Consider the following 27678-nt stretch of genomic DNA (forward strand, 5'->3'; position numbering starts at 1 on the left):
ATGCCCAGCTTGTTCTGGGAGGACCAGAAAAACAATATGCAGTGATCACTGAATCTTATGGTCCTAGATCCACAAATCAATCTAGGAAGCTGAGTACACCAGGAAGCTTACCACTAGGAGCTGAGGTCAGTCCAAGGACTCAGAGTTGAATACCTGCCAAGACAATGTAGGGTGTCCAGGGGCTGTCAGACAGTTGTGACCCATTGGAGAGGGAGGATACAGGAATGAACCAGGGGACACAGTTCTGAAAGGGCAAATGCAGTGTGGCCTGGCAAGGTGGGCAGGATCCAAAGTCCTTGCTCTGCTAAGTTCAAGGAGGATAACCTCCTCTTCTTTTCATATGGAGGTGGAAGAAGAAATGGTCAAATGTGGAAACCCAGAGCTGGAGAGATGGCTCAGTGTTAAGAGCACATATTGCTGTTGCAGAGGACCTGGGTTCAATTCCCAGCACCGATATGGGTTCAAAACCATCTGTATCTCCAATTCCAAAGGATTTGGTACCCTCTTATGATTACCATGGACATGAAGCATGCACAAGGTACATACATATATGCAGGCAAAACACTCTCACGTAAAATAATAAAATATAGAAATATACTAATAAAAATAAAAAAATATTACATTTAAAATGACAGAAGCCTAAATGTTGTGTGTGTGTGTCAGGGGAAAGGGCTGCAACCAAAACTGTGGACTCAGCTATGCCATGGTGCATATGTGCAGATCAGAAGACAATTTCCAAGAGTTGGCTCCTCCCTTCCACTATATGGGTCCTAGTGATCAAACTTAGGTGGTCAGGTAAGTCAAACACATTTACCCACTGAGTAATCTTATCAACCCTACTTTTAATCTTTCTTTCTTTCCTTTCTTCCTTCCTTTCTTTCTTTCTTTCCTTTCTTTTTTTCTTTCTTAACAGGGTCTCATGTACTCCAGGCTGGCCTTGTACTTGCTATATAGCTGGGGATAATTGAACTTCTGATCCCCCTACTCCCATCTTCCTACTGCTGGATTTTTTATTTTATATTTTGCATATTGATTTTATTGAGCTATACATTTTTCTCTGCTCCCTTACCTTACTCTCCCCTCCCTCTCTATCCTCTCCCAAGGTCCCCATGCTCCCAATTTACTCAGGAGATCTTGTCTTTTTCTACTTCCCATGTAGATTAGATCCATGTACATCTCTCTTTGGGTCCTCATTGTTGTCTAGGTTCTCTGGGATTGTGAATTTTAGACTGGTTTTCTTTGCTTTATGTCTAAAAACTACTTATGAGCGAGTACATATGATGTTTGTCTTTCTGGGTCTGAGTTACCTCTCTCAAAATGATGTTTTCTAGATCATCTACTTGCCTGCAAATCTCAAGATGTCATTATTTTTTCTGCTGTGTAGTACTCCATTGTGTAAATGTATCACAGTCGAGAGGCATTTAGGTTGTTTCTAGGTTCTGGCTATGACAAACAATGCTGCTATGAACATAGTTGAGTACATGTCTTTGTGGACTGAGCATTCTTTGGGTATATACTCGAAGGTGGTATTGCTAGATCTTGAGGTAGGTTATTTTCTAATTTTCTGGGAAATTGCCATACTGATATCCAAAAGGACTGTACCATTTGTACTCCCACTAGCAATGGAGGAGTGTTCCCTTTACCCCACATCCTTTCCAGCATGAGCTGTCATCGGTGTTTTTGATCTTGGCCATCATGTTTAAGATGGAATCTCAGCACCATGGTTCCAGTCACCCCCATTGGTCACTCCGTGTTCCTGGAGGTTACCCATCATTCCTATGGGTAGCTCTGAAATACCCAGGGTCATCTGGGCCTGCTCCCACAGAGATTGCTTGCTTGGGTCTGTTTCTGCTGTGATTGCTGCCTTGGGCCTGCTTCAGTGAAGTTTGCTGGCTCAGGCCTGCTACCTCAGAGGTCACTGATTCATGCCCAGTCCAGCAGAGGTCTCTGGTTTGGGCCTGCTCAGTCAGCAGTGGCTCCCTTGTACCTGGTCCTGTGGTGTTCACTCCCTTAGGCTGCTTGGTGAAGGTCACTGGTTCAGGCCTGTTTTCATAGATGTTCCTGGCCTGGGCCCACAGAGGTCTCTGGCTTGGGTCTACTCCCTCGGAGGTCCCATAATCACGCCTGGACCCACAGTGGTCTCTCCCAACTGCTGGAATTTTAAGTGTGAGCCACCGTATAGAGTTTATGTGGTATTGGGAATCAAATCCTGGATGTTGTGTGTGTGCAAGAAGTACCTTACTTATTTACTGTATCTCCAGCCCTAGAAAAGACTTTTAAAATTAGCTTTAAATAAATGTACACCTAAACTTGAATTGAAAATTATCGATGATTTTTAAGTATTTCCTCTGCTTTTCTTATAATTCCTTAGGACTTTATCTTATTTCCTCCCCATCTACCTATCAGTGTGTGCTGTCAAGGCCCAGCTCTGTTGGCTTCTTGCTTGAAGCCTCTACATAGTACTCACTCTGTCCCCCACCTTTCTTCACCAGAGTAGAACATACCCCACATGTCTGAGGCATTCACACACTCACCAGAAAGCCAGAGGTGCTGTCCAATAAACAGCGAACACGGCAGATGAAGCAGCGTGTCAAGAAGGCTGAGTACTCTGAGGGCAAGCCCTTGCCCTGTTCCTGGGCCCTGAGCAACTTCCCAAGGATGGTATTGTCTGATAAGATAATTCAAATAATGCGAAATCAAATATGATGATTAGGACAGGAAACAGAAGACTGGAGCTTTGAAGATAGTGAATAAGCACATGGGAGAACATGTAACTGACTGCGATGAAGCTTGTAAGAAACATGTTACTCTGTTTAAAATGAACATGTCTCCATGGTTCCCCAAGCTTTTGCCATCCTGTATGTCTCCAAGAGATAGTGCTTTGACTGATTTTGCTTTCATTGGCCCTACCCTTAATGATGTTGGTTTTTACCACTGATTCATGTGTGACTAAGGTCAGCTACTTAGTGTTGTTTGAACTGTATAAATTGTATGACGCAAAAGCACCTTAGGTCTAAGGTGAATTATTCTGTTGGATTTTGAGGTTGGGTGGAATTTTTTCTTTGAATTATTTAAAGTTTCTGTAGGAAACCATCATCTGAATGAACTCCTGGATGAAGTCCAGGACCTACATGCATCTATCTCCTCCAAACCCATTGTTACCCACTACTTATGAAAATATTCTATTTACAGCTCATATTTATCAATTGGGTTCAATGTATTTGTTGGGGAGTGATTTATAGGGTTCTAGTGCACAAAGGATAACTATTACTGTGGAAGCTTATGGTTTTTAGTTAAATGTGAATAGGTCCAAAGCAGATAAGGGGCTTGAGAGAGCTTGTGAAACAAGTGAGCCCCTTAGGCTCTTAGGGGGAAATACCAAATATGGTAGAGCCTGGAGTTTGGATCTTGGATATTTTCCAAAGGTCCATGTATTCCAGCCTATGGTGATAGAACTTATAAGAGTCAGTAAGAGGTGTCAGGGCTTTAGGGACATGTCCTTGAGAGGTATTATGGAACCCTGTTACAATTTAAAGTGATATGTTTTGGTGTTAACATAACAAGGGATAGAGCTGTGATTATTAATCTTGATTCTCAACTTGATATGCTCTCGAACAGCTCAGGAAACAAACCTCTGGGAACGTCTATGAGGGAGTTTCTAGATTGGATTAATTATGGTGGTAAGACCCACCTGAAATGTGGTGACATCATCCCATGACCTGGGGAATACTAGCATCCAGCTCTGTTTCCTAACTGTGGGTGCAGTGTGACCAGCCACCTCATGCTCCTGCTGCCAACGCTTTTCTGATATGGTGGGCTATATCTTCCAACAGTGCACAGAAATAAACCCTTCCTTAAGCTGCTTTTGTCAAGTATTTTGTTACAACAACAGCTAAAGTAATTAATATGGATCCAATTCCCTTCTTTTTCCTCTCTGAGTTGGATGCCAGATAAGGATTTTGCCAGACACTCATAGTATAATGTGCTACTCCTTCCCAAATGCCTAAAAACAAAGGATCCGCAGTTAATGGACTGAACCCTTCCAAACTATGAAACAGAATACATAACCTTTTTCTCTCTATGAGCTGAGTATCTCAAGTATCTGTCATAGTGAAGAGCAGAGGAGACTGGACCAAGCGCAATGATGCAAAGGCCCTCAGTAGCCACATAGAGCCTAGGATAGACCAACTGATTGCTGAAGGAGTCTGGAGAGGAAAGCTCAAGAGAAAGAATTCTGAAGGAAATTCCATGTAGATATAGAGGAAAGCGTGATTGTCATTGAAAGTGGCCTACCTGTGTCAGCATGTGGGGACTGTCCAAACATCACCTGTGGAGGGTCCATGGCCCAATGTAGCTGTCTACAGAAGTCTTGTCGGTCATCCACATGGATGTAATCATAAATGTTTTGGTGCATCACGTCTGTCTGAAATACAGAAGCAATTGCTTTAGCCTCATCCTAAATTTACAGGTTCTGGTGATTCACATGATCCCCACACCAATAATTCAAAGACAAGTCACATATGTAAATAAAAAACTTTGAGAAAAAGACAGACCTTTTTGAGGTTCTAACAGCCCTCCCTGGAAGAATATGTCTCCATGCTCATGTAATCCCAGGGCATCTTCACTCTGTGACCCGCCCCAGGATCTGGCCTGCATGGTGGTATCATCATGTCCTCAAAACCACAGGCACTTAGTCAGCATAGTCCTCTTTCCTAAATCAACTCTTATACTTCATGCCAATTGTGTCATATACTTCAACCTACTCAGGTCCATGATGTGCCTAGGACCCACCACATCTTAGCCCTCTCTCTGGTACTCTTTCCTCTAACCTCCTTAAAGAAAAAGCCAAATTTTTCAGGTACTGGAGTCCTCTGGTAGCTGTCTGTTGGACAGAGCAGAAACTTTGGCCTCATTTTGATTATGTCATGTACAGATAACCCATGATCTTGGAGAGGTCTCCTATGACCCTCACCATTCTCATAATGAAGAATCTGGCTTATTCTTTCTACTGGGAACCCAGCCTACCAATGCCATCAGGTCCTGCAGCATCTCTATTGGACTGGATTCTCATATTAGACCTATTTTTAGGTTTCATCCTTTCCAAATAGATGATTATGATAACTAGAATACTCTTCTCAGATGGGCAAAAGTTCCCTAGTAATCAAGACCTTGGGAACTTGTTACATTTCTAAAATGTAACTAGCAATCTCACCTAGAGTTCATGAAATTCTTCATGTTTTCCACACATCCTTATCATTGCTTGTAACTTTGTGGATAAGCTCTGTGATACCCCAGATAAATAAGATACCTCTGGGAGGTGGCAGAAGTGTGTAGTCATAAATATGCATGGACTCAGTGGCAGGCACCATCAATCTAGAGGGAACATTTTTACAAAGGAATGTTCGTATGCAGCCCAGAGATAAGGCAGAGTAGTCAGATACAACCGCTGTCTGATTAGTGATGTCTGGGGTCAGGGCTCTGGAGGCAATTGTGGGACTGAGGCACAGAAATCTCTTTGAGGCAGAAAGGAACACACCAACGTCCTTTTAGCTTATTTGCTTCCTTTTTTTAAAAGAGAGGCTCTCGAAAACAGGTTAGCTATCCCAGGCTGTCCTCTAACTCATGATCTTGCCTCCAGCCCTGACAGGGCAGGGACTACAGGTTTGGCCATCACAATCTCAGTCACCCTAATGAACTGACTGAAGCATAGCAGAAGTTGACCTGAGTAGAGAAAATCCCCATTTCAGGAAGCATGATGTTGGGACACCCCTAAATTATATTTATACTACGCACACAAGTTGAATCCCATATGAAAAGAATACCGGATTCTTTGGAATCTATGTTTCTGCCCAGTATAACAACTGTAAGACTGGTCTTTGTGTGGCAGAATCATCTTCATGTGTTGGCATTTTATAACATAGCCACTCTTCCCTCATATCTTTGCCATGCTATTTCTAGAAATGTCTGTCATTCCCCCCTGGTATAAGTTAGGAGATAATATGGTTTTCTCTGACTTGGATGACTGTAGGAATGGTTGTTTTCATAGGTCCAGGCCAATTGTGTCTGAGCAGTGCCATTTGTGGGTCTGCCTGACTTGCAATATCCCATCTGGCAACTCCTTCCTCTCCTAAGAATGTTATTATAATGACACATGCCTGTCAATGAAGAGTCTAGAATTAGAGAGCCAGTGTTTGCCCAAAAGGTCTCCACTTCCACTGTAATCCACTAATTATAAGTCTGATGTGGAGAAGGCTGACATCTTCATGATGGTAATGAGTCTTTTGTGTATGGTTTATCTCACCATGTATTCAGACCAGTCATAATTTAAGTTCTTTAAGTCATTGACTGCATTCATCCTTAGTAGTAGTAGTAGTAGTAGTAGTAGTTGTTGTTGTTGTTGTTGTTATTGTTGTTGTGGACGCTCCACCCCAAACCCCCTCCCCTGGAGTTGCCACAGTACGTACTCTGCCCCTGAGAAAGCCCACTCTCAACATTAAAATCCCTTGTGGGATTCCCCTCGTGGTCTCCTCAACTTCCCCTGGGGCCACCCAGGAATGTTTTGCTCAGAATAAACCTGGATTTATTAATTCAGTTTGATTGGCTTATGACATCAGCAGCAGCAGATTCCCATTAACCAGGAATTTAAAACGTAACTTTTTTTTTTTTACCATGTTTCAGGCAGTTCTATTTCCCTATGTGGTTTTAACTAGAGAAACTGCTGACCTGGGCACAGTGGGCTCCCATGATTCTCAAACTGAGAGTGCAAGTAGGTGCTGTAGCACACACATTCTTTTTACCCAGTTTTTGGATGACCCTGAGCTTTGTAGATCTACTGGAGAGTGTGGTTTCCAGTGTCCCCGGGCCTCCCAAGACTCTTATCTATCATTTCTACATGTCTTAGTTAGTGAATGAGTATATCTAGGTTAACATGAGCTGTGGGTCTGCAGTTAACCAAAGCAAAGGGCAGACAAGACAGTGGAAGAGACAGCAAATCCAGCTCAGGTGACAGTAAGTTAAACTATGAGGTGGGTATAAGAAATAGCCATATCATTTTAATTCTTGGAGACTATTAAAATTAATTTTAAATCAACATCATACATCACATAGTAAATCTTTTTATCTTCTATCTATCCTTCTATCTCTCTATATCTATCTATCTAAGTATATATATTTATATATATTATGTATATAATACATAACATTATATACATATAATATTATATACATAATATATACAATATATAATATTATATACATAATATACATAATATAAATATATATGAACGTTTTATATATAATATTATATATAATATATAATATAAATATGTATAAATATATATACTTAGATAGATATATAGAGAGACAGAAGGATAGATAGAAGAGAAAAAGTTTTACTATGTGATGTATGATGTTGATTTAAAATTAATTTTAATAGTCTCCAAGAATTAAAATGATATGGTTATTTCTTATACCATATATAATACTTATATATTATATATATCTAAATCTCTCTCTCTCTCTCTCGTGTGTGTGTGTGTGTGTGTAGGCTACAGAGTGGATACAAAAATATTAGAGAGGCCACAGAAAAATTCAAGGAGTTTAAAAAGGCATTATTGAAGGCAGAAGCAGAGGCAAACATCTGATACAGAGAGAAAGAAAATTTCTTCAGTGCATAAAAATATTAGTAACACAATTTGAGAGCTGTTGAAGGTGTATAGGGTCAGAGGGTTATCAGACAAGATGGTGCTCTGAATATGAGGGCTGAGAGTAGGGGCTCAGCCCAAGTCCCTGGGTCTCCAAGCACCACAATACTCCACAGAAGCTGACATTCTGTCCAAGACAAAGCTGAGTCATGTGATATCAAAAGCTTGATCTTAAACAACCTTAAGCTTTGAGGACAATACACATTTACAAAGGTAATGGAATCCAACATTTAATATATCAAAAGGTTATTTTTGCTTCACTTACCTGATGGAAGCCCAGATAGTCCACAATTGTTGCTGAAGCATAAAAGATCATCCCTTCTGCACTCACCACTAGAGCAAAGCCATTGAGAGACTAAGAAAGAAAAACAATAAATAAAACCAAGTTGGCTCACCCAAAATGAAAAGAACAAGAGATGGTTAGTTCTGAATAATTACCCAACATTTCTCTTGTTTCATATGACCTCTAGAAGCACTGACATCAACTTTCTATCACTTTTTTTGTAACAGTTCCCCATTAACAGGAGACCAAGGAAGTTGGCCATGTTTGTGAGTTTAAAGACTTAGATCTCTCTCCTGGGGATACAGTATACATGTTTAATGAAATAAAACATCATCAGACTGACATAATGAGGCATCATCCCGAGAGGAAGCAAAAGGGAGACCTTTCTCTTCATTGTTTGGCTTTCTGTATACTATTCTGAAAAATTTTCAGCTTTTCTAAGAATTTGTGTACACAGTTTCTCATAATTTTGGTGTCTAGCAAAAAAAAAATTCAATCCAGATCCTTCCCCATCATCTTGACCTATTTATTTATGACAAGAGCAATGTATTCCTTAAAAGTCTGGTTTACTGTAGGTACCCAGGTCTTTTTCCCTTTTCTTTGTGGCGATTTGTAGGGCTGTTTGACCTCTGGCTCCCTGGCCTCTCTGCTCTGCACTGGCCTGAGGGTATAGCTTAGAAAGAACTTGGCTCTCTTTTGTTATGGTAATTCCACCTGTGAACAAGGTTCCAGCCGCAGGCCCTATACGCCTGCCACACCTGCCTCCCCCCAGCAGCTTCTGGCCTGAGGCGCCAGGCACCTGTCATCTTCTTCCACTCCTCCTGATGGGAGGGGGCCATGCCCTTTTGCCCCTGTTGCCCACTTCTATATATACCCGACTTAAGTTTAATAAAGTTGCCATTTGCTCTTTGGTGAATGAGCAGGTCTCTTTGTGTCTGTGTGTTTAAACCCTTAGGGCAGTCGTCCATTCTCGTGGACTTGAGTCAGAAAAGCGTGCGCCTGTTTTGAGGTTTGGGTATTCACAGAAAAGTGCAGAGGCTAACAGTTTACCTTAAAAATTATTCAACTTGGGCACATTTGGGGGTTAAATCAGCCACAAACCACAATCCTAGAGAACTTAGACAACAATGAGGACACTGAGAGAGACTTGCATAGATATAATCTACATGGGAAGTAGAAGAAGACAAGATCTCCTGAGTAAATTGGGAGCATGGGGACTTTGGGAGAGGGTTGAAGAGGGGAGGGGAGAGGCAGGTAGGGGAGAACAGAAAAATGTAGAGCTCAATAAAAATCAATAAAAAAATTAAAAAAAATAAAAGAAAAAGGGGAAAAGAATTTGACTAGAAATAGAATGTAAAGAAAATTTTTTAATTATTTTAAATAAGTATGACTTCCACAACATAACTTTGATATGAAAGTACCATAAAAAATAAAGTTACAAATCAATATTATTTTTGAGGACTGATATAAATGCACTAAATAACATAGTGAATTTCACATTAAGAAACAATGACCAGTTTGATCAATGATCAAACCGTGAACCCAAGTATATTTGCTTCAGTCATGTTTGACTCATTATTGGTAAATCCATTAATATACTATATTATATATCTAAGGACAAATACCTGAGTATCCTTTATAGAAATAACGAAGCCTTCGATAAACTACTCATTCCTAATTTTTTTAAAAAAATAATTTCATAACATGGTGGAGGCAGTTATGGTGGTAGTAATTAGTGTATTACTCTTTAGGCAGCAACTTACTTAAAGGGAAAAAAATTCCAGGTGTCTTTAGTAAGATCAAGAAACAAAGCGAGGGTGACTGCTATAACCTGTATCAGGGCAGAGAGACTATGGCTCAAGTATGATCTGCTTCTTGGTTTCATACAAAAGTTTCAATGACACCATGAAACTTACTCTGTCTACAGACTTCTTCGCACTGTGACAGTGGAGCTTGGTAGTCAACCCACAAGTTTCACTAGTTGTATGGATGGGTAGAAGGAGGGAGGGAGGGAGGGAGGAAGACAGGGAGAGAGAGAGAGAGAGAGAGAGAGAGAGAGAGAGAGAGAGAGAGAGAGAGAGAGAGAGAGAGAACCAGCTAGGAATGGCCTAGGCTTTTGAAACCTCAAGGTCGGCTCCCAGTGGCATACCTCATCTAACATATCCTAATCTTTCCCCAAGCAGTACAACCAGCTAGGAAACTAGCATTCAAATATATGAACCTATGTGGGCCATCCTCACTCAAACCACCACAGTATCTGAAGTGGGAAAGTATCCATCCATGACTCATAAAAAAGTTCAGGCTCCTAAGGATTCCCCTCCTCCAGGTGAACTCTCAAACATGTCACAGTACTAGCAACTTCCATGTAATAAGCACCCTAACACCATAAAAACATAACCAAAACAAGAGATTGCATCACTCAGTATGAAACATACCACACAGTCTCTTTCAGACTGGTTCTGGGATTTGAACAGATCAATGAACCAGACAGGAAATCCTGACACATACCCAAGCTCACAACAGACAACAAACGCCTAAAGAAGAAGCCATCCCAAGCCATAGGTCAAAGCTAGGTTTAACAAACAGTGCTTTGAGATAATTAAATTTATAAAATATATAAATATATTTATTTATATTAAATAAATAAAAATGAAAAATTAGAGGATTTGTTATTGCTACTTTTTGTTAATTTATCAGAGTTGGACAATTTCCTAGTGTTTCCTCCTTATGTGTACTCTAGATGGTTTGTCATTTTCTTCTGTTACTATACATTACTTGTTCATCAAATAGGTGGCTTGATCTACATTAGTTTTTTTGGTATGTTTCGCTACTTGTCACAGGGGAGGGTGCATTAAAAATGTTCATTTAAGTTGTATCTATCAGCATTGGCTTCCAGGACTGTCTATGCCTTATGGACCTAGTTGGCTGTCTTCCCATACTTTTCCCTGTCTAGGATGGCTGAGTTGTGTTTTAAAAGTTTCTCAATTTTTTTTAACGAAAAAAATTAGGCAAAATACCTGTATTCCCCAGTTAGATGGACTTACTTCCCTTTCTTCCTTATCAATGCCATAATCACTTTATTCAGGAAACATCAAATGTCATAATTCTTTTAAAATTTCACTTGTAAGCCGGGCGGTGGACGCAAATGCCTTTAATCCCAGCACTCGGGAGGTAGAAGCAGGCAGATCTCTGTGAGTTTAAAGTCAGCCTGGTCTATAAAAACTAGTTCCAGGACAGGCTCCAAAGCTACAGAAAAACCCTGTCTTGAAACAAACAAACAAACAAAAATAATCATTTCACTTCTATACTCCCACACAGAAATAACTATTTGGCCACTCAGGTAGAGGTGTAGGCAGAGCCTTGGAAACCTTGCATCTTGGTACAGGAGCCAACCTGTATTACATTCTACCTGCAAGAAATACAAAACGAGGATACTCATGAAGCAACTGAGTCCAAGGATGAGCCATGGAGTCAACAAGGGAAGGATTGTCTAAGACCCTGACCCTAGCAAGTGCCCCTTGTGTCTCCCTAAGCTACCAACCCTACATGGTAACCAGTTTTTTTCTCTAAGAGTCAGGAAGAGCTGGTGCACACTGCAGAGGCTTTCTTCCATGTGGACTTTATCCTTGTCATTTCTTCTCTTTATTTTTCAGTTAACTTTGCAGTAGATTTTCTGCCTCCTTCAGTTGGATGGCAGAAGAAACATTCAGAGATCTGTGTTTCTATTGCAACCATGGTTGTGGGAGCTAGAATATAACAGAATCCAGTTCAACCTACAGTTTTTGTGTTCTACCTAGATAGGGTATGACCTTGCACCGAAATCTGTAGAGAAAACCACACATGCTGACACAGACTTTGAGCTTAAATTTAGAGTGTTGTTCTCCTGCAAAGGTGTACTTTGAAAAGCTACAATTCAAATTGGTGAGAGGGCTTAGCTGGTGAAAGTGCTTGGCACATCTGATAACCGAAGTTCATTTTCTAAATCCATATAAAGATGGAAATAACAGATTCCACAAAGTTGTCTTCTAACACATCACCATAACGTGTACAACCACAAATTATATACATGCAATAACAATAAATACACTTTTTAACATTAGAACTTTCATGAACATATAAAGAAACACCAATTATAAATAAATTTATTTTAACATGATTATTTGGTATACATGTAATTTTACTATTTAATTAGGACTAAAGGGAATTTTTATACTGAGATGCATGTACTTATTTATTTTCTATAAAGAATTAATTTAGATTGATATGCTATGTTTTGTTGATATTCATGGAAGACCTGCCCTTTTCTAGACAAAAACAGAGGAGTGGATTGGAGAGTGGAAACAGAGCAGTAGACTGGGGCAGGGAGGAACTGGAAGGAGAAACTGCTGCCAGGATGTAAAATTAATTAATTAATTTAAAAAAGAATTGATTTGGGTGAAGATTTGGAACTGCAGAACATAAGAGTATCTTCAATGTTTTCCAGAGTTGATTAACATTGCGATGTTATAACTACAGATATTGAGAACACTGCTTCACATAAACATGTATTATAAAATTGCAGAATTGTGTTTAGAGTCATTTTAGAAATTCTGTCCTGATCTAATCCCAAATCAAAATGCATCTAACATTTAACATTTTTTCTGTTTTACACACAATGTGTGTGTGTGTGTGTGTGTGTGTGTGTGTGTGTGTGTGTGTGTGTGTGGAGAGAGAGAGAGAGAGAGAGAGAGAGAGAGAGAGAACACTCGCATGCAGAGGTCAGTCTTTCTTGGTAACTCTGTTTCATTTTTTTTTTGAGACAGGGTCTCTCTCTGAGACTTGAAGCTTAAGCTCACTGTACTGGCGGGTTTTGTGTGTCAACTTGACACAAGTTGGAGTTATCAGAGAGAAAGGCACCTTAGCTGAGAAAATGCCTTCATGAGATTCAGTCGTAAGGCATTTTCTCAAGTAGTGATCAGTGTAGGGAAGGTCAAGGCCATGGTGTGTGGTGCCATCTCTGGGCTTGTGATCCTGGATTCTATAAGAGATCAGGCTGAGCAAGCCAGGGGAAGCAGGTCACTAAGCAACAGCCTTTCCCGCTCCGTAGCCTCTTCATCAGCTTCTGCCTCCAGGTTCCTGCCCTGTCTGAGTTCCTGTCCTGACTTCCTTCAATAATGAACAGCAATATGGAAGTGTAAGACAAATGAACCTTTTTCTCCACAACTTGCTTTTTGATCATGGTGTTTCATTGAAGCAATAGAAATTTTAACTAAGATACTCACCATCTTGACTATGCTAATTGGCCAACAACCTCCCAGGATCTGACTATCTCCACTTTCTCAATATTCGAATTAGAGGCGCACATGGCCATGCATAATGGCTTTTACATGGGTGATAGATATTTGAACTCGGGCTCTTTTTGTTTCCATAGTAAGCATTCTTACCCACTGAAGCATCTCTTAAAAATCCTCATTTGATGATTTTTTTTGTGAAAGTTAAGTCAGCAATTCAAACAGCAATATTAAAAATCAAACATTCTAACACAATACAATCTACAATACTAATTTGATATTTATATGCTGAGAAATGACAGCAGGAAAATATTAAAAGTTTTGTTTTCTGTAAATAAAACTCACACTCTGTAAGAGCAGAAAACTCTCTTATGTATAATAAAAACACTGCAATTCATAACATACAACAGTCTCAATAGGAGCCGAGGTGTTTGAGGCAGTGTTGTTGGTGCTGTGCAGCGTGACGCATATACAGTGAAACATGTAAATATGTGCATTCAGAACCAAGGCTGCCTTGGAGGTGTGAGATGCAGGAGAAGACAGTGCCACCAGAAATAGCACAAATTCATTACATGTCTGGTTTTGTTAATTGTGTTCACTGAGCAAACCTTGTATTCGGAATTTTTTTACTGTAAATGTTTAAGGACTTTTACATTCAGTTACATGACTCGAATGAGTAGTTACAACCCATAGTAAGATTCTAGATGTTCCTTTTGCATGTATTTATTTTATTTGTATACCCTGGTGCTTATGTTGGAGTCAGAGGACAGATTTCAAGAGTCAATTCTCTCCTTCTACCCTGTGGTCCTGGGTATTGAACTCAGGCCATTAGGCTTGGTGACAAGTGCTTTTACCTACTGTGCTATTTCTCTGGTCTCAGAAACTAGATTTTTAAAAAGAGAACAGATTTTTTTTGAGTGTGTGTGTGTGTGTGATGCTGGTAAAGAGCCTATTATGTACAAAATAAGCTGTCTACTACTAAGCTGTATTGTTGGGCTTCTATTTTTAAATTTCAAATAAATCTTTTAATATTATGAAAAAATATACAAAACTCACCATTTTAATAATTTTTATTTTGATCTGTTTTGTTTTGTTTCTTGAGACAGGGTTTTTCTGTGTAACTCTGGCTATCCTGGAACTCACTCCATAGGCCAGGCTGGCCTCGAACTCAGAAATCTGCGTGCCCTTGGCTCCTGAGTGCTGAGATTAAAGGTATAAACCACCACCACCACCACCACCACCACCACCACCACCAAGCCATTTTAACCATTTTTAAGAGCACAGCACAGCACAGCATAGCACGGTACAGCACAATGGCATTCAGCACAATTCACAGTGTTGTGGGGTCACCATCATCTCAAGTACTTTCTGTTCCCAGTCTTAGCACCCCCATCTAATCTGTCTGTACTGATTTCATCCTTCTAAGGACACATAAGTGAACACACATAGTATTTGTCCTTCTGTGACTGGGTTATGTCACCGGGCATAACAATCTCAAAGTCATCTACCTTGTAGCACATGTCATACACTCCTTTCTTGCCCTCTGGTAGCCATCATTCTACTCTCCCATTCTTCAGATTCCACAGAAAAATGAGGTCATGCAATGATTTTCTCTTTTATCTCTTTTATCTGGATTATTTTACTGAGCATGTTTCTCTCACATTACTGCAAATGGCAAGACTGCCTTCTTTCTACACCTGAGTTAATGTCCTATTGTATAGATTGCCACATTTTAAAGTCTGCTCATCTGCTGATGGATATGTGGGCTCTTTCCATTACTGGGCTATTATAAATAGTGCTGCAGCAAACATAGGAGTACAGCATTTCTTTAACATAATGATTTAATTTCCTTTGGATCCACACCCTTTAGGAGGATTGCTAGGTCTTACGGTAACTTCATTGTTAGTTTTTGGATGAAGTGACATTCATAAGTGAGTTTGATCTGTGCCTAGTGATGGTAACTAAGCACTCTTATATCTACTCATTTTTGTATATCTTCTTCTGAGGAATGTCCTAGATTCTTTACATATTTTATTTATTTATTTATTTATTTATTTATTTATTTTTGTTTTTTCAAGACAGGATTTCTCTGTGTAGCCCTGGCTGTGTAGACCACGGTGACCTCCAGCTCTGAGATTTGCCTGTCTCTGCCTCATGAATGCTAGGATTAAAAGTGCATATTTTAATCATTTTTTGATAGTTGAATCTCATATAGTTTAAACATTAACCCCTTATTGGATGTAAGTTTTGCAGGTGCTTTCTTTCATTCTGAAGTCTGTCTCTTCACTCTATTGACTGTTTCCTTCACTGTGCAGAGGATTTTACATCGACACAATCCTCTTATTCTGTTTGTCCACTCATTTGTTCATGGACACATGGGTGGCTCCTCTTTCTGACTTGGTGAAGAGGGCTTCTGTGAATGTGGGTGTGAGTTGTGCAGGCCTGTTGGAGAAGGAAGGTATGGAGGGGTAAGGGAGGGTCCATTTGACACTTTGCTCATCCTGCAGTCCAGTGGGGTAAAAGAACGTTTAGAAACTTGCAGTGAGGCTTGAATGTTCCTCTGCTGCCTTCACGGCTGGCAGGCGTTTCACAAAGGGGCATCTCGTGCTTTTGAGCCACATGTCTTGTGTGCTACCTTCAAGTGTTTGCTTGGGAAATTCCAGAGTTTTTGTTCTGCCTTCATTTGATCTCAGAGGGGAGTATGTCCAAGTTTGGAAGCCGCTCTATCCTTCTAGCTACAGCCCAGTGCGATCTGGACACAGCTCGGGTGGGTGAGACCATGTAACATGAGGGCCGGCTTGTTGGGGTATCTGTCCTGCCCAGTACCCCACAGCAGGCAGGCCCCAAAGAAAATCACACACAGGACTCCATAAGGTTATAAACTGATTGGCCCATTTGGTCAGGCTCCTTATTAGTCCTTGTAACTTATGTTACCCCATTATCCTTATCTACGTTAGCACATGGCTCCGTACCTTTCTCAGCTGGGCAAATTACATGCTGCCTCTTTGGTGGTCTGCGCAGGAGTGACTGAGGAACCTCTCTGCTTCCCAGAATTCTCCTGTTCTCTGCATCACTTCTACTTCCTGTCTGGTTTTCCTGCCTATACTGCCTGCCTGGCCAATCAGCGTTTTATTAAAATACATGATTGACAGAATACAGACAATTCTCCCACACCATCTCCCTCTTTTTTTTTAACAAAGGAAAATACCCATAGTTCATTTGTTGGGAATGTGGGCGTAGTATTTCAGGCTACTTCCTGCTGGTTGGGGGCGCTGATAATCTTATGGGGACCTAAAGAAAATTTAGAGTTATAATCAAGTCCTGACTGGAGTATCCTGTGAGTCTTGATCATCTCAGGCAGTAGTCTTGAATCTGTTCTGGATGTAAAACTCAGACATGTGGGCCATCTATTCCTGTCGGAGATTTTTCAGGTGGCCTCCTTTGGTCAAAGGTGATTTTTCTTAACTCTGAATAAATCCAAAGCCTCTCGTTTTCTGTGGAAACAAAAGCAAAATCTCTTCTCCAAAGTAACATACCTTTTGACTTCAATTTTGAAGCCAAGGTATTTTCAAAATACCTATCTTGGGTTAGTTCAGCATCATTTATAAACAAAAGTCTTTTAGCAGCTGTTGCTCCTTCCTCAGCATTCAAACAATTCAAAGAGAGAATAATAGCATACAGTATTAAGATTCTCTGTTTATATTCCATCTTTATGCAGCTTTATTTCAACCTCTATTTCTTTTATTTTTACTTTTAACTTTTGGCTTTTTGAGACGGGTTCTCTGTATATATCTTTGTCCTGGAATAACTCTGCAGACCAGGCTATCCTTGAACTCACAGAAATCTTCTTGTCTCTACCACCCCAGTGCTGGGATTAAAGGCATGTGCTACCACACCTTGAACTCTCAGAGATCTGTCTCTGCCTCCCAGGCATTGGGATTAAAGGCGTGTACTACCACACCTTGAGGTCACGGAGGTCAATCTGCCTCTACCCCTTGAAGTCACAGAGGTCAATATGCCTCTGCCTCCCAGGCATTGGGATTAAAGGTGTGTACCACCACACCCTATTTCTCCCTTTTTTTTATTTTTAATGACTTTAAACTTTAGCCTCCATATATTTTTAATACACTGTAAACTCTTTAGAGGTTTTCTTTATCTTTGAACCTCTCTTTACTGTATCTCTCTCTCTATTTTGACTACAAGAGTCTTTAATTTACTAAGCAATATGGAGAGCCATGGCTTTGACAGTTTGATCCAGCTCATTTTTTAACTTTTCAGCCTCATGGCTGAGATATCAGCCAGAGCTGTGTTCACTGCCACAACTCTATGGCGTTTCAAGGTCCTTGTTAGCAAGCAAGCTGCAGCATTCTGCTCACAGACCACACTCAGTCGGACTGCCTGCCTGAAAGAGTCAGAGTTTACCCTGGCAGGACAGCCCAGAAAGACGGCACTTCAAAACAGCGCAGCTTTTTTCCTGCTACGGCTGAAAACCGAAAAGCATGCATTCAACCCTTCATCAACACCGTTTAAGTGCTTCGCAGCAGGACCTCCCAAAAGAGCTGCAAGGTTTTGCAGCTAAAGCTGAGTCAGGAAGCCTCTCTTAGATGAGAGCACTTGCTTGCCTCTAGCAAGCAGAGCAGACCCGAGAAATTGCTGCTACCAAGAAAACATGCATAATGCTGTTATTTTCTTCTAGAATTACTTCCCAAGCTGTCTCAGGCTTTATGTGGATACAGTTGTCCACACGTTGGCGCCATTTGTAACATGAGGGCCGGCTTGTTGGGGTATCTGTCCTGCCCAGTACCCCACAGCAGGCAGGCCCCAAAGAAAATCACACACAGGACTCCATAAGGTTATAAACTGATTGGCCCATTTGGTCAGGCTCCTTACTAGTCCTTGTAACTTATGTTACCCCATTATCCTTATCTACGTTAGCACATGGCTCCGTACCTTTCTCAGCTGGGCAAATTACATGCTGCCTCTTCGGTGGTCTGCGCAGGAGTGACTGAGGAACCTCTCTGCTTCCCAGAATTCTCCTGTTCTCTGTATCACTTCTACTTCCTGTCTGGTTTTCCCGCCTATACTGCCTGCCTGGCCAATCAGCGTTTTATTAAAATACATGATTGACAGAATACAGACAATTCTCCCACACCAAGACCAGAGCTGAATCTGTGGAAGGGTGGAAAGCTGGTGACAGAATATTTAGGGTGACTTGGTAAGCTCAGTCTAGCCTAATTCTCAAGTCATAGAGCTGTCATCTCCACTCAGTCCATGCCTTAGGGACAGTCAATTCTGTCCAGAATGGGGAGACCCAAATCACTACAACTTGCACTGTTGGCTGTTGTCCACCATCCAACCTACAGGCCACTGCAGCCCCTTCCTGACAAAGATGAGAGTCATACGGGGGTGTACATAGGGGGTGGTTAGTGAATAAGGTATCACCATTGCGTGAGAGCTGAGGCTAATCATGAGAACAAAACAGGGCGATAAGTGGAAGGAATTGCCCTCAACTCTGATATAACAGCCATTCCAGGCAGCAGTCATGGTGTTTGGGGCATCTTTTCTCTCTCAGGTGAGCGGCAGATGTGCAGCAGGCTAAGTCAGAGCATATGTCCTTAGTATTGAGCCCACTGGGCAGACAGAGTTCAGTTGTGCTTCCCAGATCCTGCAACAGTTTTTCCCAGCCCAGTGCTTGCCACGTACTCATGATGTCCTACTAATAATAGTTCAAAGACCAAAGAATTTTCAAGACTTGAGTATATAAAATGTCTTCTTAAAAAAGATTTTATGAGATTAGTCACAAGCAAAAACAATCTTAATTTTAACTCACAAGGAAGAATTTTTTTAAAGACCATAAAAAGCTTTTTGTGGGATCATATGGATTCAATATCAGATTGACTTTCTGGTCCAGAATTGTCATGCCAAATTCTTTTACACATGTGGAACCGTCTTTCAAATATGCATCATGAATGCTTTTTTTCTTTCTCTTTTTATTCCTACAAGCTTCCCCCCCCCAACAAAACAAAACAAAACAAAACACCCATGGTACATGGAAAATGAGATCACTTTTCCAAGAGGAGAAAAAAAGGATTTAGCCCTAAGGTTAAAGACTACATTTTTAAAGGAAAAAAATCACATCTATGTTTCATATGTGATTAAAAGTCACAACATGAAGCAACTGCCACTAAGGATGGTGATCAGTACAGGCAAGGGTCAGTGGTCTGATGGCCCCTCAGCTCCGCCCTGGCATTCCTCCCACCCTCTACACACAGGGAGGCCAGCACTTTGAGAAGTTGTACTTCCTTTGGCGAACTCTGACTATCTTGATTTCTTCCAGTCCCATGGCAGGAAGATAGCCAGCATGTACTTCAAAGACTATTTTTGTCAAGGTCACCACAGAGGGAAAAAGAAAAAAAAAAAGAGGGAAAAAGGAACAATTCTCAACAGCTCCTCTCATCTCTCCCCCTTGGCATTAGGGGAAGTTGGAGCAAGTCACCCCCCCTGGGAGTTTGCTGCCATGGATACTGCACAGCAACAGGCTCCTAGTCACGCGAGCAGCACCAGGCAGGCATTGGGGCAGCTGGCCGGGCTTCCTGGAGCCAGATCACTCGCAGGGACTGCGGCATGGAGCTTGCGTGCGTGCAAGTACTGTTCTAGCCGGGGGAGTGGAATAAACGGCTGTTTATAGATGCCACAAATAGTAAACTCAGCCTTGAATTTCTTCCATGAAGCAGCTAGAGCACTTGAAGCAGTTCCTGAGAGACCAGCTAACTGTGGCTGCAGAGGCAACAGGTGCGGATAGCCCTGGGACGATCACACTCAGGCCACTAACTCTCAGCAATCCCTTCCTGTGTTCTTTCCTGCAGCTAACCTACAGCAAGTCAGACGCTGCGTGGGCAGTGTGCCCATCTCAGACTGTGTATGGTTAGAGGAGTGTGCTGGACAGGGAGGGTGAATGGTATAGAATCCTGAGCATCAAAAAAGCAACAGAGAGGTGAAGCCTGGCTCTAGATATCTGAACCGCCCTCTGGGCCAGGGACCAAAGACCATGCCTCACTGGAATGTAGAAGACATCTCAATTGGGAAGATAAGTTTTTAAAGTTTTTCTTTGGAAGAACAACTCCCAAATATTTTGTCTCCAACTTAGTACATGTAGAGTGCTAGAGGTACTTAAATCCTATGAACTTCCTTCCAGGAGTCTGGAAGGATAGCTTTTCCAAAAGTTACAAAACACAGGATAAGACATGGCCCCAGCTGAAGAGAACTGCTTTGAAGTGGGCATCCCTGGGACCACTGTTTCCATGGCGTGGTCTTCCCATCCATATCCGTAAACAGACTAGCCACAGGGGCATTTTGCTCCTCCTTAATAAAAACACTTCCTTAATATTCATAACACTATGTATATCTTGGATTCCTGAAAGAAAAAATACTTCAAAGGCATTGAGGAACAGTAGACCCAATAGTTACAACTTTTGGTAATGAAATGTGGACTTCTCTGTCAGAAAGGTTTTAAAAGGAGGCAAAAAGCTCTGGATTATGAGATGAAGTTAGCATATTCTGCAACCTATTTGTTGAGGGTCCCGAGAATCAATGAGGGGCATCAGGGGATCCAGGAGCCCCAATAATTCAGACCCTAGTCACATTCAGACATCTGCTCTGGATTTCTGACCTATGCATTTCATTCCCCACCATTTTAAAAGACAGGGACGGAAGAGGATAGATCTCCATCCAGTGGCTCCCAAAGGTAGGAAACACAACCCATCATCTTCATCTGTGAGGCTTTTAGAGGACAGGCTCTAATCCCTCAAACTCAAGCATGGCTCCTCCAGTCCTGTCAGATCTTCCTTGCTCTCCTGGTCCATTTCCCACCGTGTTCTCTTTTTTCTGTAGCCTGGAGTTTCTGAGTGTTGGTTGTGAGTCTCTGGTATTTGATTTCCTTTTCTTTCTAGCCATGCCCTCCTAACTGAGTGGGAGAAGAAGTGGGTAATGGAAAGGGGAGTCTTATCCTTCTGGCTCTAGCTCATATCCCTAACCCTCAGTCTTCTTCCCAGTGACCAGCACATGGTCACACACATAGAATGTAAGTTAGATGTCAGTCCAGCACGTGACCCCAGGAAGATATCCCAACCAGGAAGGTAAGTTTTTGAAGTCTTTCTTTGGAAGAACAACTCTCAAATATTTTGTCTCCCACTTATTACACTTGGAGTGTTGGAAGTACTTGCATTTTATAAACCTCCTTCCAGGAGTCTGAGGGGTCTGGGGAAGCTTTTCCAAAATTTACAAACCACAGCAGTGCAACTCAGAGAAATTCTGCCTGGCATACGGCTGTGACTTCCTGACATATAAGGTTATCCTACAGCTGTTTCTGTAAAGCATTGCAAAGCAGACTGGACAGAGGACAACTAAAAACTGGCAGGCAGCCCTGTGTTCTGCAGGATAGGGAACTTCATCTGAGCATGTGATTCAGTCAATCTTTAGTTTGCAGGCCACTTATAACCAGGGGACTTTTACTACCTCAGTTCGAGGATCCATCACAGCCTTAGATTCGGCATACAAAGTCACCCACCCAGTCACCTAGACTTCTGTTTTTTACCTTCATTCATAACAACCTCCTTTGTTCCATTAAGCACAAAAATATAACATACACCTTCAGTTCAGTCACACCAGGGGATCCCCATAAAGGCCAAGAAAGTCCAGGAACCTAAGGTTGTCTGGAGTTGGGGTATGGAAGGCAATCCCTAAGTTGGGAATTTAACAGTGAACAGCCTAGGAATGGTTATGTTCCTGCCCCTTGCCAGGTGATTTAGTATCATCTCTGACTGGTGAGACCTGCCCACTGAGGCAAGATTCAGAGATGGGGAAGCTGGAACCACAGAGCTATGCCCTGGGCACATACTATACAAAAAGCCCACAGAGGGGACCCTGCAGTGAAGGGCTCCTTTATAGGCTCTTCTCTATAGGTAATACTCTCATTCAGGAAGCTGGCAGCCCTGACCACACTTTCTTCCATCTCTCCAGTGGACCAGGGGTGGCCAATGTCCCCAGGCCTAAGTCCCTTGTCTGGTATTCCAGAAGCCCAAGCAAAGAAACCTATGAGACATACACACATCAAACCAAGGAGCTGATGTAAGTGTGACATCCAAAGAGATAAGGAGGATATTAGCAAAGGAAAACAAATGATATAATTATTTAGAATGAAAATATTAGGTATGAAATTGATAATGCACACACAGTGAACATGAACACGGTGAGAAAATAAGTAACAAGCTCTTGTGCCGATGGGCACAGGGAAAGGCAGCTGTACAAAAAATAGAAATGGTAGGTGACTAGGAGAGGGACAGTCTTTGAGTAATGCCAGCTCCTAAACGTAAAACAAGGAACAAGGAATGAAGACATAAAACTTCCAAAGTCGAAGGCGATAGAGGGCACAGCAAGGGGAATAAGACAAAAGGTGCATCCCAGTGAAATCTGAGGATGCCAAAAGCAAAGGAAAATGTTACAAAACTTTCAAAGAGCAGGAGCACTAGGGTGGGTAACTCAGGCCGTCAAGCACTACAAAAAGAAGACTATACCATGAAAATTGAGGGGAAAGATTTACACCTTAAACCCTGTATCTACCCAAATGGCTACCCCAATGTAACACATAACAGTCTCTGGTTTGCTTTGAGATCCTGGAAGATTTCATATCAAGGCCCACAGTAGCAATATCCTGAACAAGCCCTTTGGAGAGAGGCAGATCTGGGCAAGAGGGAAAGCAAGAAGATGATCAAAGGTTCTGGTTGGTTTCACAGTGATCCTGTCAGCACAGAAAAAGAAGACAGCAACAAAGACTGTGGTCTACTTGAAATCAACATGAGGCTTAGGACAGAGTCAGTAAGTCTAGGAGCTCTCAAAGGGTACCTGAGAGGACTCCTACAGAAAGCTCTGGTAGGAGACTGGTAAGAACAACAGCACATGGACACATGTGAAGACTCAATGGTTAACTGGAGGGTCAGAGGAGACACCAAAGAAAGTGTAGAGAGAAGCAAATATAAATATGACAATAGAAACCAGTCCAACAAATAAGAACCAAGAGTATAGTCACCCCAAAGAGTAAAGCTTATTTAGAGAAGATAGTCCCTTAGTACACTGTCTGAAAGAAGCTAACTTAGAAAAAGATATACAAGGAGGACAGAAAGATACCCTATGAAGTGAGGAGTCAAAATAAACCTGGGGCATAATTTTACCATCTGACAGACTGACCCAAATGTCAAGTGTACAAGACCTTAAAAGATATGTAGAGCTGGGTGGTGGTGGCACACACTTTTAATCCCAGCACTCAGGAGGCAGAGGCAGGTAGATCTCTGAGTTCAAGGCTAGTCTCATGTACAAAGCAAGTTTCAGGACAGCCAGGACTATTACACAGAGAAAATCTGACACACACACACACACACACACACACACACACACACACACACAAATATGTGAAGTCCAAAGATTCAAACAAAGATGAGTAATCACCATGGAGATGTACCTCACAGCTTCCTGCCCTTCAGAGAATGGCTTTGTGCTCTTCTCATGTCCTTATTCTAATTCACTATGTGCTTACATAGCAGGCAACTGCTGACTCCTTTAGTCCCAGTCACTCACTGCTTGAGATGCCGGGTTTCCCAGCACCTACCACAACATGCTTCCTTCTGAGCTTCCCAATGGCCTCAGTAGAACAGTACAGCCTTCTCAGAAGAGTCAGCTCAGAAGACTCAGAACCCCTCAGTGCCCTAGGCAACAGTCCCTGCATGGAGATCACAAATGTACCTGTCCACTTCATTTTCTGTTCACTTATCCTTTCACTAATTGTGCTAAGTTTGGGTGTGTCCACCAATATCAAGTGAAACCTAATCCCACTTTGTGCTGTTCAAGTGGGACCAGGTGAGGCTAAAAGGAGGTGATGATGAACCATGAATTCTTTTATCTCAGTGATGGATCAATCTCCCACCACATAATAATATCTTGAACTTCTTCCGATATCTGCACAGTTCCCACTAACAAGAAGACTTTTGCCAGATGTGATTTCTTGATCTTGGACATCCTAGCCTACAGAACTACGAGCTATATATTATTCATAAACCACTTGGTCTATGAGGTTCAGTCACAACAAGAGAGAACAGAAAGAGACATTTTCTTATCTTTTGAGTTGAATCAATCTTGTGGCAGATATCCTGTCTATTCCAACTTTTTCTTGGCACCTCTATTTCCTGGATGGGCAGCCTACCGGCAAACCTCAACGTCTTTGCCTCTGGTGAGACACTATGACTTAGGTCCCATACCTGCCTCTTCTGTACTCTAAACTTAGTAAAGAAATTCTCAGGTGAATTTCTGAACAGCAACATGGAGAAAGTAACCTAGAGCTCCAGAATATCTAGAAATGCCTTTATTCCCTGGGGAAGAGGGTAATATCACGGTTCCCCCCATATTCTCTTGATACCTTGTTGTGGGAGTAACTTCCGCTGCCTCAACCAATAGTCGCTGAAATACGAGCCCACAGTGCAGTGGGGAGCGACTTCCGCTCCGTCAGCCAATAGCTGCTGAAATACCAGCCCACTGGGGCATGGTATATTTCTCTTTTAAAAAGAGAAGCAGATCCAGATCAGGCTCTCTTGGTTCCGGCTCTTGGTTCCGGTGCTTGCTCCTGGCTCCTGCTCCCGGCTCCTGCGACTAGGCTCCCTTCCTGACGGTTTATGGTGTATGTAAGTTTTACCCCCCAAAATAAATAACCCCTTAAAACATAACTGGTGTGGGATTGATTCGCCGATAATTGGCGCCCAACGTGGGGTTTAAGAACCGCCCCACCCCCCCACCCCCAGCTCGGCCTCCCAGGATACACAGGTCTGGACAGTTTCTGCCGGCTTCCTTTGCCCTGTTCGGCACGGATTTTTAAATTTCTCCTTGCAACGTGAGTCAAAGAGCTCACAGCGCAAGCTCCCTTTGAAGTTCCAGCAAGCTGTTTGAAACCCCTGCCATCCGCCACATTCTGCTCACAGACCACACTCAGTCGGACTGCCTGCCTGAAAGAGTCAGAGATTGCCTTGGCAGGACAGCCCAGAAAGCCGACATTTTAAAACAGCACAGCTTTTTTCCTGCTATAGCTCAAAACCGAAAAGCATGCGTTCAGCTTTTCATCAACACCATTCAAGTGTTTCGTGGTAGGACCTCTTAATGAGCTGCAAGGTTTTGTAGCTAAAGCTGAGTCAGGAAGCCTTTCTTAGATGAGAGCCTTGCTTACCTCTAGCAAGCAAAGTAGACCCGAGAAATTGCTGCTACCAACAAAACATGCTTTACTCTATTCTTTCCCAAGCTTTCTCAGGCTTTCTGTGGATTCAGTTATCCATGTCTGGGCGCCATATGTAACATGAGGGCCAGCTTGTTGGGGTTTCTGTCCCGCCCAGTACCCCAACAAGCCAGCAAGTCCCATGGAAAATCACATGGAGTCTACATCAGGTTATAAACTGATTGGTTCATTAGGTCAGGCTACTTATTAGCTCTTATGACACATATTACCCCATTATCCTTATCTACTTTAGCACATGGCTCCGTACCTTTCTCAGTTGGGCAAGTTACATGCTGCCTCTTCAGTGGTCTGCGCAGGAGTGGCGAGAGAGCTTCCTGTGTCCCAGAAAACTCCCAGTCTCTTTGCTCCACCCCTACTTCCTGTCTGGCTTTCCCGCCTATACTGCCTGCCTGGCCAATCAGTGTTTTATTAAAATATGATTGACAGAATACAGACAATTCTCCCACACCATTACCTTGCCTTAATCATAAGACCCTTGCACTAAATCATATGACAATGGTGAAGGAAAAAAGTCTGAAAGAAACATCTTTCTAGTCATGATCAGGAAAACAAAAAGGTAGCAAGTAGAAGGACCTTGGATAGGAGGCTGCAGGAGACAGGAACCTTCACCTTCTGTGTATGAACTATAGCAACCCAGGTCACTCTCAAGCTATGTGGAGGCATATGGAAGAAGGAGAGGGATGACTGAGAGATGGATCTGGCAAGAACCAATTTAGGACCCACATGGTGCTGTGGGAGGTAGATCCATGTAGCACAAATCCAAACAGCTGATCAAGCCTGGATCCGGTGCTCACAGAGGACCTGGATGTGCTGATTGTTGCGAATGCAAACTAAATAAAAAATACTCAGCATTCCATTGAGAATCTCATGGACCCAGAGTCTCATAGCACAAGCAAAATAATCCAAGATACAGTCTGATTCTGTTCTGCACTTGGTAAAGGTAAACACTAGGGGGGGATTTAAAATTAACAGAGAAATTATCTTATAAAATGAATCATGTGAGAATTTTGGAACTGAGAAAACATAGAACATAAATAATTCAATGAATGGGCTTAATAACATGTAGGTTGCAGAGAAAAGAATTAATAAAGTTAAAGACAACTCGACATAAATCATCTAACCCAAGAGAGAAAATACCAGGAAAAACAAATGTTCAGATCCTCAGGGACCCATGAGACAGTATAAAAAGGCTAGGCTAGTACCTATACAGCTGTTTCAACTGAATCTCCAAATAGAAGACAGAGAAATAATCTCATGCAAAATTTTTAAAGAAAAAACAATGCTTAAAATACCCAAATTTTGTGAAACAAATAAATGTACTGGTTCAAGAAGATCGATTAAATAAAAAGAGACAATATCTAGGATTTGAATCCAGAAACATCATTACTAAAGATCAAAATGAATAAATTAGTCCTAAATGTAAAGCATTCAGGAGGTACTGGAAAATAAAAAGATGGAGGAGAAGCACAACAGCGACTGTTAAGGTTTCTTAAAAGCAGATATGGTGGTGCGGGAGAATTATCTGTATTCTGTCAATCATGTATTTTAATAAAATGCTGATTGGCCAGGCAGGAAGTATAGGCAGGAAAACCAGACAGGAAGTAGAGGTGATGCAATGAGAACAGGAGAATTCTGGGAAGCAGGGAGGTTCTTCTGGCATACCGAAGAGGCAACATGTAAGCTGTCACACTGAGAAAGGTACTGAGCCCATGTGGCTAACATAAATAAGGATAATGGGGTAACATAAGTTATAAGAGCTAATAAGTAGCCTGACCTAATGTGCCAATCAGTTTATAATCCTATGGAGTTCTGTGTGATTGATTTTCTCTTGGACTTGCCGGCTGTGGGGTACCGGGCGGGAACAGATACCCCAACAAGCCGGCCCGTCATGTTACAATATGGCAAGATCTTTGCTAAGCCAGAGGTGTGTGAGTGGCAGAGGGGGACTAAAAAGCCAATTGCTGTGCTGTGAATCTTTGGAAAGCTTGAATGACAGTTCACCAAATGGGTAAAAAGAAGGAATAAAAGACAGAGTACAGCAGATTTAAAAAAAAAAAGATTGAGATAGTCCTAGAAGTGGGAAGTTATCTTCCC

The 27678-nt window shown here is 41.9% G+C and overlaps 1 protein-coding gene across 3 annotated transcripts in view; it reads right to left on the minus strand.

Moving 5' to 3' along the window:
* Window positions 1-27678, minus strand: part of Ahrr (aryl hydrocarbon receptor repressor) — an 85650-nt gene that overhangs the window by 13269 nt on the left and 44703 nt on the right. For all 3 annotated transcript variants that reach the window (XM_048459198.3, XM_085676560.2, XM_085676562.2), the window contains 3 exons: window positions 7969-8058; window positions 4294-4423; window positions 2535-2668 (listed from right to left, as the gene is read on the minus strand). In XM_048459198.3, the coding sequence (XP_048315155.3) occupies window positions 2535-2668; window positions 4294-4423; window positions 7969-8058 (354 nt within the window). The remainder of the gene's footprint in view (window positions 1-2534; window positions 2669-4293; window positions 4424-7968; window positions 8059-27678) is intronic.

This window comes from Myodes glareolus, chromosome 15 (genome assembly GCF_982192425.1).
Source record: "Myodes glareolus chromosome 15, mMyoGla1.1, whole genome shotgun sequence".
Taxonomy (NCBI): Eukaryota; Metazoa; Chordata; class Mammalia; order Rodentia; family Cricetidae; genus Myodes; species Myodes glareolus.